General features: G+C 51.5%; 1 protein-coding gene across 1 annotated transcript; it reads left to right on the top strand.

Moving 5' to 3' along the window:
* Positions 1-11372: 11372 nt before the first annotated feature.
* Positions 11373-12005, top strand: LOC100136982 (uncharacterized). The gene has a single exon (XM_044537355.1). The coding sequence runs from the start codon at positions 11421-11423 to the stop codon at positions 11748-11750; it is 330 nt and encodes a 109-aa protein (XP_044393290.1). The 5' UTR covers positions 11373-11420; the 3' UTR covers positions 11751-12005.
* Positions 12006-12870: the final 865 nt, after the last annotated feature.

The raw sequence follows: 12870 nt of genomic DNA, 5'->3' as shown, positions 1-12870 counted from the left end.
AATTGTTTATTATCCATGCTATAATTGTATTGATAGGAAACTCAGATACATGTGTGGATACATAGACAACACCATGTCCCTAGTAAGCCTCTAGTTGACTAGCTCGTTGATCAATAGATGGTTACGGTTTCCTGACCATGGACATTGGATGTCATTGATAACGGGATCACATCATTGGGAGAATGATGTGATGGACAAGACCCAATCCTAAGCCTAGCACAGAGATCGTGTAGTTCGTATGCTAAAGCTTTTCTAATGTCAAGTATCTTTTCCTTAGACCATGAGATTGTGCAACTCCCGAATACCGTAGGAATGCTTTGGGTGTACCAAACGTCACAACGTAACTGGGTGGCTATAAATGTGCACTACAGGTATCTCCGAAAGTGTCTGTTGGGTTGGCACGAATCGAGACTAGGATTTGTCACTCCGTGTAAATGGAGAGGTATCTCTGGGCCCACTCGGTAGGACATCATCATAATGTGCACAATGTGACCAAGGGGTTGATCACGGGATGATGTGTTACGGAACGAGTAAAGAGACTTGCCGGTAACGAGATTGAACAAGGTATCGGCATACCGACGATCGAATCTCGGGCAAGTACAATACCGTTAGACAAAGGGAATTGTATACGGGATCGATTGAGTCCTTGACATCGTGGTTCATCCAATGAGATCATCGTGGAACATGTGGGAGCCAACATGGGTATCCAGATCCGCTGTTGGTTATTGACCGGAGAACGTCTCGGTCATGTCTGCATGATTCCCGAACCCGTAGGGTCTACACACTTAAGGTTCGATGACGCTAGGGTTATAAAGGAAGTTTGTATGTGGTTACCGAATGTTGCTCGGAGTCCCGGATGAGATCCCGGACGTCATGAGGAGTTCCGAAATGGTCCGGAGGTAAAGATTTATATATGGGAAGTCCTGTTTTGGTCACCGAAAAAGTTTTGGGTTTTATCGGTAACGTACCGGGACCACCGGGAGGGTCCCGGGGGTCCACCAAGTGGGGCCACCGGCCCCGGAGGGCTGCATGGGCCAAGTGTGGGAGGGGACCAGCCCCAGGTGGGCTGGTGCGCCCCCCACAAGGGCCCAAGGCGCCTAGGGTTTTGGGAGGGGGCGCCCCACCTTGCTTGGGGGGCAAGTTTCCCCCTCTCCACCCCTTGGCCGCCCCCCTAGATGGGATCTAGGGCTGGCCTCTGCCCCCTAGGGGTGGAAACCTAGGTGGGGGCACAGCCCCCTCTCCCCCCTATATATAGTGGAGGCATAGGAGCAGCCCAACACATGAGTTTCTTCTCCTGTTGGCGCAGCCCTACCTCTCTTTCTCCTCATATCTTGCGGTGCTTGGCGAAGCCCTGCTGGACTACCACGCTCCTCCATCACCACCACGCCGTTGTGCTGCTGCTGGATGGAGTCTTCCTCAACCTCTCCCTCTCACCTTGCTGGATCAAGGCATGGGTGACGTCACCGGGCTGTACGTGTGTTGAACGCGGAGGTGCCGTCCGTTCGGCACTAGGATCTCCGGTGATTTGGATCACGACGAGTACGACTCCTTCAACCCCGTTCTCTTGAACGCTTCCGCTTAGCGATCTACAAGGGTATGTAGATCCACTCTCCTTCCCCTCGTTGTTGGTTTCTCCATAGATAGATCTTGGTGACACGTTGGCAAATTTTGAATTTCTGCTACGTTCCCCAACAATGTATTGCGTAAGAGTTGAAAAAAGCTGAAGCGCGTTAAAAAGTATGAAAGAATTGCTCGGCTCATCATCGGGGTTGTGCATGAGGGGAGTATTTTGTGTAATGAAAATGAAGTATGGCCTAACTATATGATTTTGTAGGGATAAGCATTCTTTGGCTATGCTATTTTGATAGGACATGATTATTTGTTAGTATGCTTTGAAGCATTATTATTTTTATGTTTTATAAGCTTTTATCTTGAATCATTTGGATCTGAACATTCTTGCCACAATAAAGAAAATTACATTGAGAATTATGCTAGGTAGCATTCCACATCAAAAGTTCTGTTTTTATCATTTACCTACTCGAGGACGAGCAGGAATTAAGCTTGGGGATGCTTGATACGTCTCCAATGTATCTATAATTTTTGATTGTTCCATGCTATTATATTACCTGTTTTGGATGTCTATGGGCTTTATTTTACACATTTATATCATTTTTGGGACTAACCTACTAACCGGAGGCCCAGCCCGTATTGCTGTTTTTTTGCCTATTTCAGTATTTTGAAGAAAAGGAATATCAAAAGGCCCTCGCGTCGCTCCCTCCCCAGGGGCGACACGGGCGGCGACCAAGCAACCAAGGCCTCCGTCCACCCCTCCCCATCCGCTCCCTCGCCGTCGCCGGCGCCTCCCGGTGGCAAAGCTCGCGTGGAGCGGGCGGCGGCGGGGCTATCTTTTCTGCGACGGGCGGCGCCTCACGAGCTGGGGAACTCTGGGCTGCGCGGCGGGCGGAGGACGACGCATCTGGGGCTCCGGCGGGCTACGGCTTCGTCGGCCTACAGGTGCTGGAGGCTGGTGCGTGCCTTTTGGGGAGTGGATCCGCCTGGATTTGGCTTCCCCTGCGGCGGCTGTGTCTCTTGAGCTGCGCCTTGCTCGCCGGTGTTCGAACGCTGGGACGGCGGCCCCAGGACATGGTGGTGTCGACGTGCACCTCCCTCGCGGAGATCGTCCGGCGGCAGCCTGCGAGGTGGCGGATCCGGGGCCCTCACGCCCAGATCTGGTGGTGAGGCGGGCAGTCGGCCTGTGGCGGAGGTCCGACAAGGCGCGCCTGCTCTGGTCCACTGGGGTGGCGGGGAGGTGCGTGGGTCAGGGCAGCGGTGGTGCTGTCCTGCGTGTTGGGCGGCCGCGGCGACTTGTCGGTGGCTGGCTGGGTGCCTCCATGGTGGCGTGCCACTCTACGGCTGGCCTAGATCTGGACGGATCTGGCATGTGTGGTCTCGCTGCCTTGCATGCTTGGTCATGTGGCTTGGGCGAGGACGGTCGGCATGTTGCCGAAGACGGTTTGCTGGGCAGGCTGTGGCGAGGATGGATTTGGTGAGCTCCGGGCGAAAGCCTAGCTCGACCTCGGTCGTTGCCGGCGTCGACGACGTCCTAGGGCATCGTTCCCTCCTTGGAGGCGTCGTCGTGGAGCCCCTTCACCACCATTGCCGCCTCAGTCTCGGGCTCTCCGGGTGAAAACCCAAGTTTCAACCTTGGTCGGAGCGGGTGTTGGCGGCGTTCTTGTCGCTTCCCTCTTGGGGGCGACGCCTTGGAGGTCTGGTCCTTCGTCAGTTTGCGATGGCTAGGGTGGCTTTGCGGGTTCTTCGCCGGCCAGGCATGTGCGCGGCCTCGGGGCCGGTGAGGAAGTCAGAGCGGCGGCTCCGGAGAACATCGTCGTGGAGTGTCTGATCTGGTCGCGTGGTCGGCAGCGTCGTCAGCTCAGGTGGAGCGCGGCCTCGGGGCCGATGAGGAAGTCTGAGCGGCGGCTCCAGAGAACATCATCCTGGAGTGTCTGATCTGGTCGCGTGGGCGGCACCGTCGTCAGCTCAGGTGGAGCGCGGCCTCGGGGCCGGCGGGGAAGTCGGAGCGGCGGCTCCGATGAGCACCAATGTGCTGTGGAGTGTCGGTTCTGGTCGTGTGGATGGCAGAGTCGTCGACTCGTATGGAGTGCGGCCTCAGGGCCGACATGTGTGAGTTTCTGTGGTTTGTAAGTCAGAGTGGAGGCTCCGGGTCGTGTGGTGGAGTGGCAACTCTGGTCGTTTGGGCGACAGGGAAGTCGGCTCGTTAGGTGCGCAGCCTCGGGGCTGGTGTGTGTCGGTGTATCGGTTTTCGGCCAGTTTTCCTTATAAACTGGTCAATTCTCTTCTTATTAATGCAAAGGCAGAGCTCCTGCTGTTTTCTCAAAAAAGACGAAAAAGAATATCAAACGGAGTCCAAATGGAATGAAACCTTCGAGCGTGTGATTTTTGGAACGAACATGATCCAGAGGACTTGGAGTGCAAGTCAAGAAGCAGCCGAGGCGGCCACGAGATAGGAGGGCGCGCCCACCCTTCCTGGGCGCGCCCCCTGTCTCGTGGGCCCCTCGGGCGGCCACCGACGTACTTTTTCCTCCTATATAAGCCTACATACCCCAGAAACATCCAGGGAGCCACAGAAGAAATATTTCCGCCACCATAACCTTCTGTATCCGCGAGATCCCATCTTGGAGCCGTCTCCGACGTTCTCCCGGATGGGGAATCCACCACGGAGCGCTTCTACATCAACACCATAGCCCCTCCGATGAGTTGTGAGTAGTTTACCACAGACCATCGGGTCCATAATTATTAGCTAGATGGCTTCTTCTCTCATTTTGGATCTCAATACAATGTTCTCCCCCTCTCTTGTGGAGATCTATTCGATGTAAACTCTTTTTGCGGTGTGTTTGTCGCGATCTGATGAATTGTGGTTTATGATCAAGTTTATCTATGAATAATATTTGAATCTTCTCTGAATTATTTTATGTATGATTGAGTTATCTTTGCAAGTCTCTTCGAATTATCGGTTTGGTTTGGCCTACTAGATTTATCTTTGTTGCCATGGTAGAAGTGCTTAGCTTTGGGTTCAATCTTGCGGTGTTCTTACCCAGTGACAGAAAGGGTTGCAAGACACGTATTGTATTGTTACCATCAAGAATAAAAATATGGGGTTTATATCATATTGCTTGAGTTTATCCCTCTACATCATGTCATCTTACTTAATGCATTACTCTATTCTTATGAACTTAATACTCTAGATGCATGCTGGATAGCGGTCGATGTGTGGAGTAATAGTAGTAGATGCAGGCAGAAGTCGGTCTACTTGTTGCGGACGAGATGCCTATATACATGATCATGCCTAGATAATCTCATAATTATTCGCTTTTGTATCAATTGCTCTACAGTAATTTGTTCACCCACCGTAATACTTATGCTATCTTTAGAGAAGCCTCTAGTGAAAACTATGGCCCTCGGGTCTATCCCTTATCATGTAAGCTTTCAATCTACTTTTATTTGCTTGTTTATTTTCTGCATCTATATTATAAAATACCAAAAATATATGTATCTTATCATACTATCTCTATCAGATCTCACTTTCGCAAGTGGCCGTGAAGTGATTGACAACCCCTTTATCGCGTTGGTTGCGAGTTCTTTGTTTGTTTGTGTAGGTTTGTGGGACTTGTGAGGAGCCTCCTACTGGATTGATACCTTGGTTCTAAAAAACCGAGAGAAATACTTATGCTACTGTGCTGCATCACCCTTTCCTCTTCAAGGAAAACCAACGCAAGCTCGAGACGTAGCACTGCCATGCCGCCACGGCTCCATAGGCCCGCATCGCCCCCTGCCCCACCCGAGGCCCCAACGCCCAGGCAGGACAGAGGCCACCAGCGCTAGCCACCACGCCCACGAGGGGAGTCGTGGAAGCCAGCCGAGGCAACCTGGGCCCGCGCCGCCTGCCGATCAAGACGACCATCGCGGCCAGGCGCACACTGAGGAAGTCTAGGATTAGGGGGTCCTCGAACAGCCGGACTATATGCTTATGCCGGACTGTTGGACTATGAAGATACAAGATTAAAGACTTCGCCCCGTGTCCGGGTGAGACTCTCCTTTGCGTGGAAGGTACACTTGGCAATTCGGATATTTAGATTCCCTTCTCTGTAACCGACTCTGTGTAACCCTAGCCCCCTCCGGTGTCTATATAAACCGGAGGGTTTAGTCCGTAGGACGAGAACAACAATCATAATCATAGGCTAGCTTCTAGGGTTTAGCCTGTACAATCTCGTGGTAGATCAACTCTCGTAATACTCATATCATCAAGATCAATCAAGCAGGAAGTAGGGTATTACCTCCATAGAGAGGGCCCGAACCTGGGTAAACATCGTGTCCCCCGCCTCCTGTTACCATTAGCCTCAGACGCACAGTTCGGGGCCGCCTACCCGAGATCCGCTGGTTCTTGGCCCGCGCCGCGAGTAGCAGCGGTCGCCGCCAAGGAGATCCCCGCCGCCATCCCTGCCACCGCGCGCCCCGCCACCAGCCACATTGCCTGAAGCCCGGCATGAGCACCAGCATCCATCTGGAGCCCGCGCACCGCTGCGCCGTGAAGCCCGGTGTTCGCGCCGCACCTAGGATGGAGGGACCACGTCGCACCAGCCCCGACCATCAAGGGGACAAGAGGGCTTGCCGCCGCCCGCTCCGGTCGGGCCTTGCCCGGCTGAGCCTCGGGGCGGCGGCTGGGGGAGGTGGGAAGGGGCGCGGCAGCGCCTGATTTAGGGTTCCCCCCGGTCGCCCCGCATGGGCGACGCGGGAGGGGTAGGGGAAAGCTGGGGGCGGGTCGAGATCACGACACTGACCCGCGGGTCTGATTTTGGGCCTCTACCTCCTAATCTCCTTCATACCTAATCTTCTTCATTAATATCTTCTAATCATGGATCATGTTAACTTTTAATCACGAAGCATGTATGCAATCAAACACTCGAGAAAAATTGCTTTCACAATATAGACAACCCATATGCAGAAACTACTCCCTTCGTTCCTAAATATTTGTCTTTTTAAAGATTTCAAATAAACTACCACATACAGATGTATATAGACATATTTTAGAATGTAGATTCACTTATTTTGCTTCGTATGTAGTCATTTTTTGAAATCTCTAGAAAAACAAATATTTAGAAAGGAAGGGAGTACATGCGTATAATTCTTTACATCATTTTTTCTAGACCAGGCTCCGATCGGTCTGATCCGTTCTTTTCCATGTAACCACTGAAAATCGCTGCAAATAATCAAGTCATACGTGCCCTTGGTGGTTTCCTGCCCATGCCATGCCCATAAGAGCATCTCCATCCGCGCCCCCAACCGGCCTTCCTCAGCCGATTTTTCAGCGCCGCCGCCCAAAAATCAGCCCAATCACGCCCCAGGAGACCGTTTTCGCCGGTTTGGACCGAAATTGGTGCCAGGGGACCAATGCCGAACCCGGCGCGCTGGGGGGCGCCAGGGCGAGTGATTTTGGTGCGAAAGAGCCACGGGCCCGTCGAGTAAGCGGCACGCGCCTCATCGTCCTTGGAACGCCTTGGTTTCTCGCGTGGAATCAATGGCAAGGCTGCGGCCGGTCAGCCTTGCCATTGATTCCTCATCACGGACGGCGCGGCGACGCCTCCCCTCCCGCCACGCGTACACACGACGCGAGGCTATAAAACCAGCGCCTCCCCCTCGCCTCTGGCCACACCAGCCCACAGCCGCCGCCGAGCTCTACCTCTCTTCCCGTGCGCAGCCGCCCGCCAACGTTCCTCCCCTCCCCTCTCTCCTCAAGCCCATCCGATGGCCGAGCGATTCCCCGCGATGAGGCGGCGGCCAACGGCTTGAGCCGCCGCTCGCTCCACAAGTGGGAGGCCTATCTCTTGTTCGAGGCGAACATCCCGGCGACACCGGACATGCGCGCCGGGCTGATGGGGTGGAGTATTAGCAATGGGGGCGTCCCCATTCCCCCGGTGCCTAACGTCTATGCGCCCCCCGCTATCTTCGCTGTCGAGGTCGACCGCGTGCGGGCGTCCCTGACGGAGGAGCAGCGCGCCCTCCCCCAGTATGTCGCCAACAACCACGCGTCGTAGGCGGCGTACTTCCAGCACCGGCAGGCACAGAGGCTGGCGTCCACCAATGGGGAGCCGGTGGTGGGGGCGTCAAGAACAACGAGGGGCGCCGCGTATGGTGGGGCGCCCCCGTTCGCACGCTCTACGATGTGCTGGAGTACCTCGAGGGCGGCAATGACCCTCCGCTGCATACCTTGTCGCGGCGGCCGCCCCGGTCCCTCGCCGGAGCGCCGGGCAATGGATGCCCAGGAGGTTCGGCTCCTCCTCATCTTCCTCCTCTCACTCCTCGTCCCGCTCCTCTTCCCATTCCTCCGGCTCGACGGCGGTGTTCGGCGTCAAGGCCGAGCCCGCAGCGGAGACGACGCTCGGCCGGCGCACCCGCAACGCCGGCATCGTCATCAACGAGGGCGGCTGGCGCGCCTCCTCCTCGGCTCCTCCGTGCTACGTCAAACCGAAGACGGAGCTGGGGCTCGCCATCGTGAAGACGGAGCCCGGGCTCGCAGGCGGCGTCGAGGAGGAGCTCGACGACGCGGCTGCCTTGAAATGGGGGCGCGAAGACTGGGCGCGCACGGAGCCGGAGCGCCAGTGCCGCGCCTACGAGCACTTCGAGCAGTTCGCTGCTCGGCGTCGGGGCTGCGACGAGGGAGGCGTCGTCGTCCTCGACGACAGCGACGACGACACGCCGCCGCCACCGGTCCGTCAGGGCGACGCCGGGTAGGGGTCCAGTAGGGGCGGCCGCGTCAAGGAGGAGAAGGCCGCCGACGATGACGGCGAGGATGGCGGCGACGTCGGTGACTTCGCCGCACTCAGCGACTTCTTCGATCAAATAGTTGTAGTTCCAGCCTTTTTAAAAATAACTTTACTATGTAATGTCGAATATGTTGAATATATGCCCAGTTTGCCGAACTTTAGCCGAATAATTTGTTTAATTTGCCGAACTTTGTTGAATACCCTTTTTTAAACATAAAAGACGTCTGGAGGGCGGTCTTGAGGCCGGCGGGTGAAAACCCGCTCCCCCATGCCGATTTTAGCGTCGGCCGTCTCCAGACGGCGATTTTACGCGCCCCTTAAGGGGCCAACGGCCGGAGATGCTCTAACGGCTTCCCACAGCAGCCAGGCAGCATCTGCAGTCCTCGGTCACCCCGCACATCTCCACCGCACGTAGGCGCGCCCCCACACGCAACTACTGAACGACTTCGTCTTCGACCCCGAGCAGCTGATACAGTGGTCACGCCATTAGTACGCACGACCAGCTACGGGCTTAGCGCCTTCGACGAAGCGATCGTACACTACAGACCAACCGATCCATTTTTTTTATCTGAGACCAGCCGATCCTACTCCCGCCTGCCGCATGCGTCCCGTTGCCGTGAGCCGTGACCCACACATGTCAATTATGTCTACAGCGCCATCGGTAGACAAGAGGAACAAAATTAAGTACGGGTAGGGCTGGATAGACAATATAGATAAGATTGGCGTTCATTTATAGCACCATCGATCCCCTCTTCCTTCCTTCCTCTCCTCCTATCCGATCCGATCCGATCCGAAGGCGATCGCTCCTGTGCTAGCCAGCTGCGATCGGCATCGACCAGAGCGCCATGTTCGATGAACCAGAGCTAGGTAAACAAGATTTTCTAGGTCCCAGATACTATTCACTCAAGCAATCGTCCCGATCTCTGACAGCAAGTAGCCTTGCAACAAACAGGGAATAGACTCATCCGTAGCTCTCGGCTCCGGTAATCTTTGCTATTTGATGAAGACGGATACAGAAGACCCGGCAGACCTGTAGAATTCGGAACGATGGGATAATCCGTCTCCGGCGGATGAGCTCCAACGAGCCATATAGACACGAAGACGAATAACGCATGGAAACACAACCAACTTCTTTTCCCGACCCTTCTTCTCATCCTCATTCTGGCAGTCTTGGAACACATGCAACCTCCTTCTTGCAGTTCTTGCAGTCGATTCAGAGTCGTCGTCGATGTTTCAAATCCACTTCCGAGCTTGGAGCCATGTCCTCGAAACAGGAAACACCACCTTCTTAAGCATCTCTGCACCAATCCTTGTTTCCCGGTTTCTGCAAACCTACACGGTGTTTCATACAAAAACACATGGATAGCTGAATTAGTTTTGTAGAGAACGAACCTGACTTTTTGTGGGAAGATCTTTCAATATATTTTTTAGAGGAAGGCATGCGTCCAACTTTATAAATAAAGGGTAGATCTTTCAATGTATTCATCAACTGTCAGTATAAAGAACGACATAAATAATAGAAAATAAATTCAGATCTATAGACCACCTAACATCGACTACAATCATTGGGATAAGACAAAGGCACGTCAACATTATTCTACCTCATCAAAGTAGGACAAATTTTGTTGTAGTAGATAGTTGAAAATCGTCGTGCTAAGCCCCACGGGATCAACGCACCAAAACAACAACCGTCACCAACAAAGAGAAGCGTAACTCAGAAGGATCCAACTGAAAGACCGGATCCAAGCAGGTCCACTAAAGACAAACACCGACCATATCTCGCGAGATCCGTCGAAGACACCTTCACACGCCTTCTGACCTCGCTAGACGCACGAGCTGCCGCCTCACCTCCCTAAGCAGGACACATACCCTAACCAAACTAAAAGAACACCTAAAAACGAAACATGAGTCCTCCCGCCAACAAGGGCCAAATCCATCACGCGTCCATGACAGTAAGTCACATGAGATAAGGCAGACCAGTGGCAGTGCCGGCGGGGAGGGAGGGACACCTTGTTGCCTGGGAATGCCTTTCTACCGGATTACATAAAAAAGAAGCTTAAAGGTAGATTAAAATTTTCATTTCACAAAAAACATATGGATAACATAATTAGTAGTAGTACTCCCTCCATTTCACAATGTAGTGCGTCCACGCATCCCGAGATCTAAGTTTGACCGTAAGTTTAACCAACTAGACCGATTGCGGCGGGAGTAAAAATTATACTACTGAATTCGTATTTCAATACGAATTCAGTGGCATAATTTTTGCTCCCGCCGCAGTTGGTCTCGTTGGTTAAATATATGATCAAAGTTAGATCTCGAAAAACGCGGACGCACTACATGGTGGAATGGAGGGAGTGTCACATAGCAAACATCATTTCCGTGGTTTCCACACACAGCCTAGCAAAAACCCGTAACAGCCTGCAAATTGGCAGTATAGAAACATACTAGGGCAACCATATGATTTTTTTTGAAAAGAAAATGGATCTCACATGAGCTTGCAGAGCAGCAGTAGCCCAACACTCCTAAAAAAATTGCACATAATTTCCATTAATATGTTTGTCACCACTTCTTATTTTTTGAATATATGTTTAGACCTCCTTTTTTTGCATATAATTGGATTAATTTAACACACATAAACACATCTACATGCTAGACCATTTTTACATTTATTTTTCTAGAAAGGAAAAAAAGAATGCTGACCTATTTTCTTACAGTAATCAAGATGTTTACTCGAAATTGCCTATGTCGATGGTAATTCTAGTATAAAGGTGATCAGTGTGTACGCGAAAGCAGACCTGAAGTAATGATGTTATAGAATGTTGGTTATTTGAATATATTTTTCCTTGCCGACGTTATCTTCCGTGTGACGTCGTATCCATGATGCAATTCAGCGAGATTGCTCCGCGTCACTGCTGACGGTGCATGTTCGCTTTCCTTTCTTCTCTTCGTGTATGTATCTTGACAAGCCACAAAGGGTGGGGGCAGGGACGTTGGTTTCCTCTCTATAAATAGCAAGACCTGGAGCAATAGATGCATCAACAACTGGCTCTCATTGCGAAGATACACACAAACACAACGAAGATGGCTTCCGGCGGCCAAACGAAGATGGTTGCCGTTGGCATGCTGCTGGTCATCCTGTTCGCCGCGGTGGCTCACGCCGTCCTAGTGCCGCCAGTGCCGCCGCACCACCAAGCCTGCATCCACACGACGGGCGAGGTTCCCGCCGCCAGTGACTGCATCTGCTCCAAGAACTGCGCATGCGCCGGAAAGTGCATCTTAGCAGGCGGCACGGGCGACCATGTCAAGGCCTGCTTCATCGATTGTGTGCTCAAGAACGACTGCAGGTGCAACGATAACTGCTTCGCCCACCAGCCCCCGGTGCCCATCATCCTAGCAGAGCCCCAAAAGTGAGGCCTCTGACGACCTTGTCACGTCTGCGTCCACGCCTGCTTCCCAATCAGTTTGGTCCATGCTACGTACGTACTTTGTCACCGTAATTTTTGGTAAATTTCCCGTGCTTGCATCTACTTTGGGTATCCGTCGCCTGTCTCCGTGTATTGCTGAAAAATAAAATGTCGTCTCATTTGTATCCATGTTACTCCGACGCGTGACAATATTTGTATTTGGCTACAATTATATTAAATATATATTGGGTTTGTATCTTTATTGGCTCCAGTGTCATCTTGATAGTCTGTTTTTTGTGCCCAGTGATCTATTCTGTGGACTTATCTTGTTGTCTGTATGGTGCACCAAATTATCCGTAGTTGGGAACTTTGCAACATGTACGATAACCAGCTTCCTATCATCTATATTTCATGCATCAGCTATAAACATTTTCTTCTCATTAAAGACTGGACCTGCATTTGGAAAATTATTTGGCCCCACAGCTTATTAGAGTTGTATGTCAAGTGAATGAGTGAGGCACTGCTTACTGATCCCGGAAATAGTGCAGTAAACACTTGTTTCTGATCAGAACCGAGATGCCCTTTGGGCCACCTACGAGTGGTATCGATACAGTTGGTACAGATAGATACCATGGAGATTAATTAAAGTATAAATAGATTTTCAATATAAAAACCCTTCCGAATAGAATTCAAGTACTTTAGGTCATTTTCATGATCTTCAAACTTCAAAGTAACACTTTTACCGTGGTTTCCAAGAATATATGTTGCGTCAAACAAAGTGAATATGCACTAAATATAATTCGTGAAAAATATGGAATTGTCATTTTACTATTATAAGCGTTGGCAGTTCTTTCTATATTATTGTCAAATCTAAAAATGTGTGGCTGGCACAAATTATAACATTGCTGATTTTTCTGAATAAAATCATATGAGCTCAGGGGAATAAAAGCAAGAGATACCAATAAACAATGTCCAAAAATTCAAGTGGAAAAATAAAATACGATGAGCGTGCATTAATATTTTTAATGCAAATGCTAGTTTTTATATATATATTTGTATGCACGTGCAGATATCTGAAATACACAACGTTCTAGAAAGCATACTATCATAATTCATTATTTTTTACA

The sequence above is a fragment of the Triticum aestivum genome, chromosome 5B, assembly GCF_018294505.1.
Source record: "Triticum aestivum cultivar Chinese Spring chromosome 5B, IWGSC CS RefSeq v2.1, whole genome shotgun sequence".
In the NCBI taxonomy this organism is placed as follows: Eukaryota; Viridiplantae; Streptophyta; class Magnoliopsida; order Poales; family Poaceae; genus Triticum; species Triticum aestivum.
Note: the sequence above shows the minus strand (reverse complement) of the source record. Positions and strands in the feature narration are given on the sequence as shown.

Excerpts from the sequence above, each read along its gene's own strand:
- LOC100136982 (XM_044537355.1), top strand. The coding sequence starts at position 11,421 with ATGGCTTCCGGCGGCCAAACGAAGATGGTTGCCGTTGGCATGCTGCTG.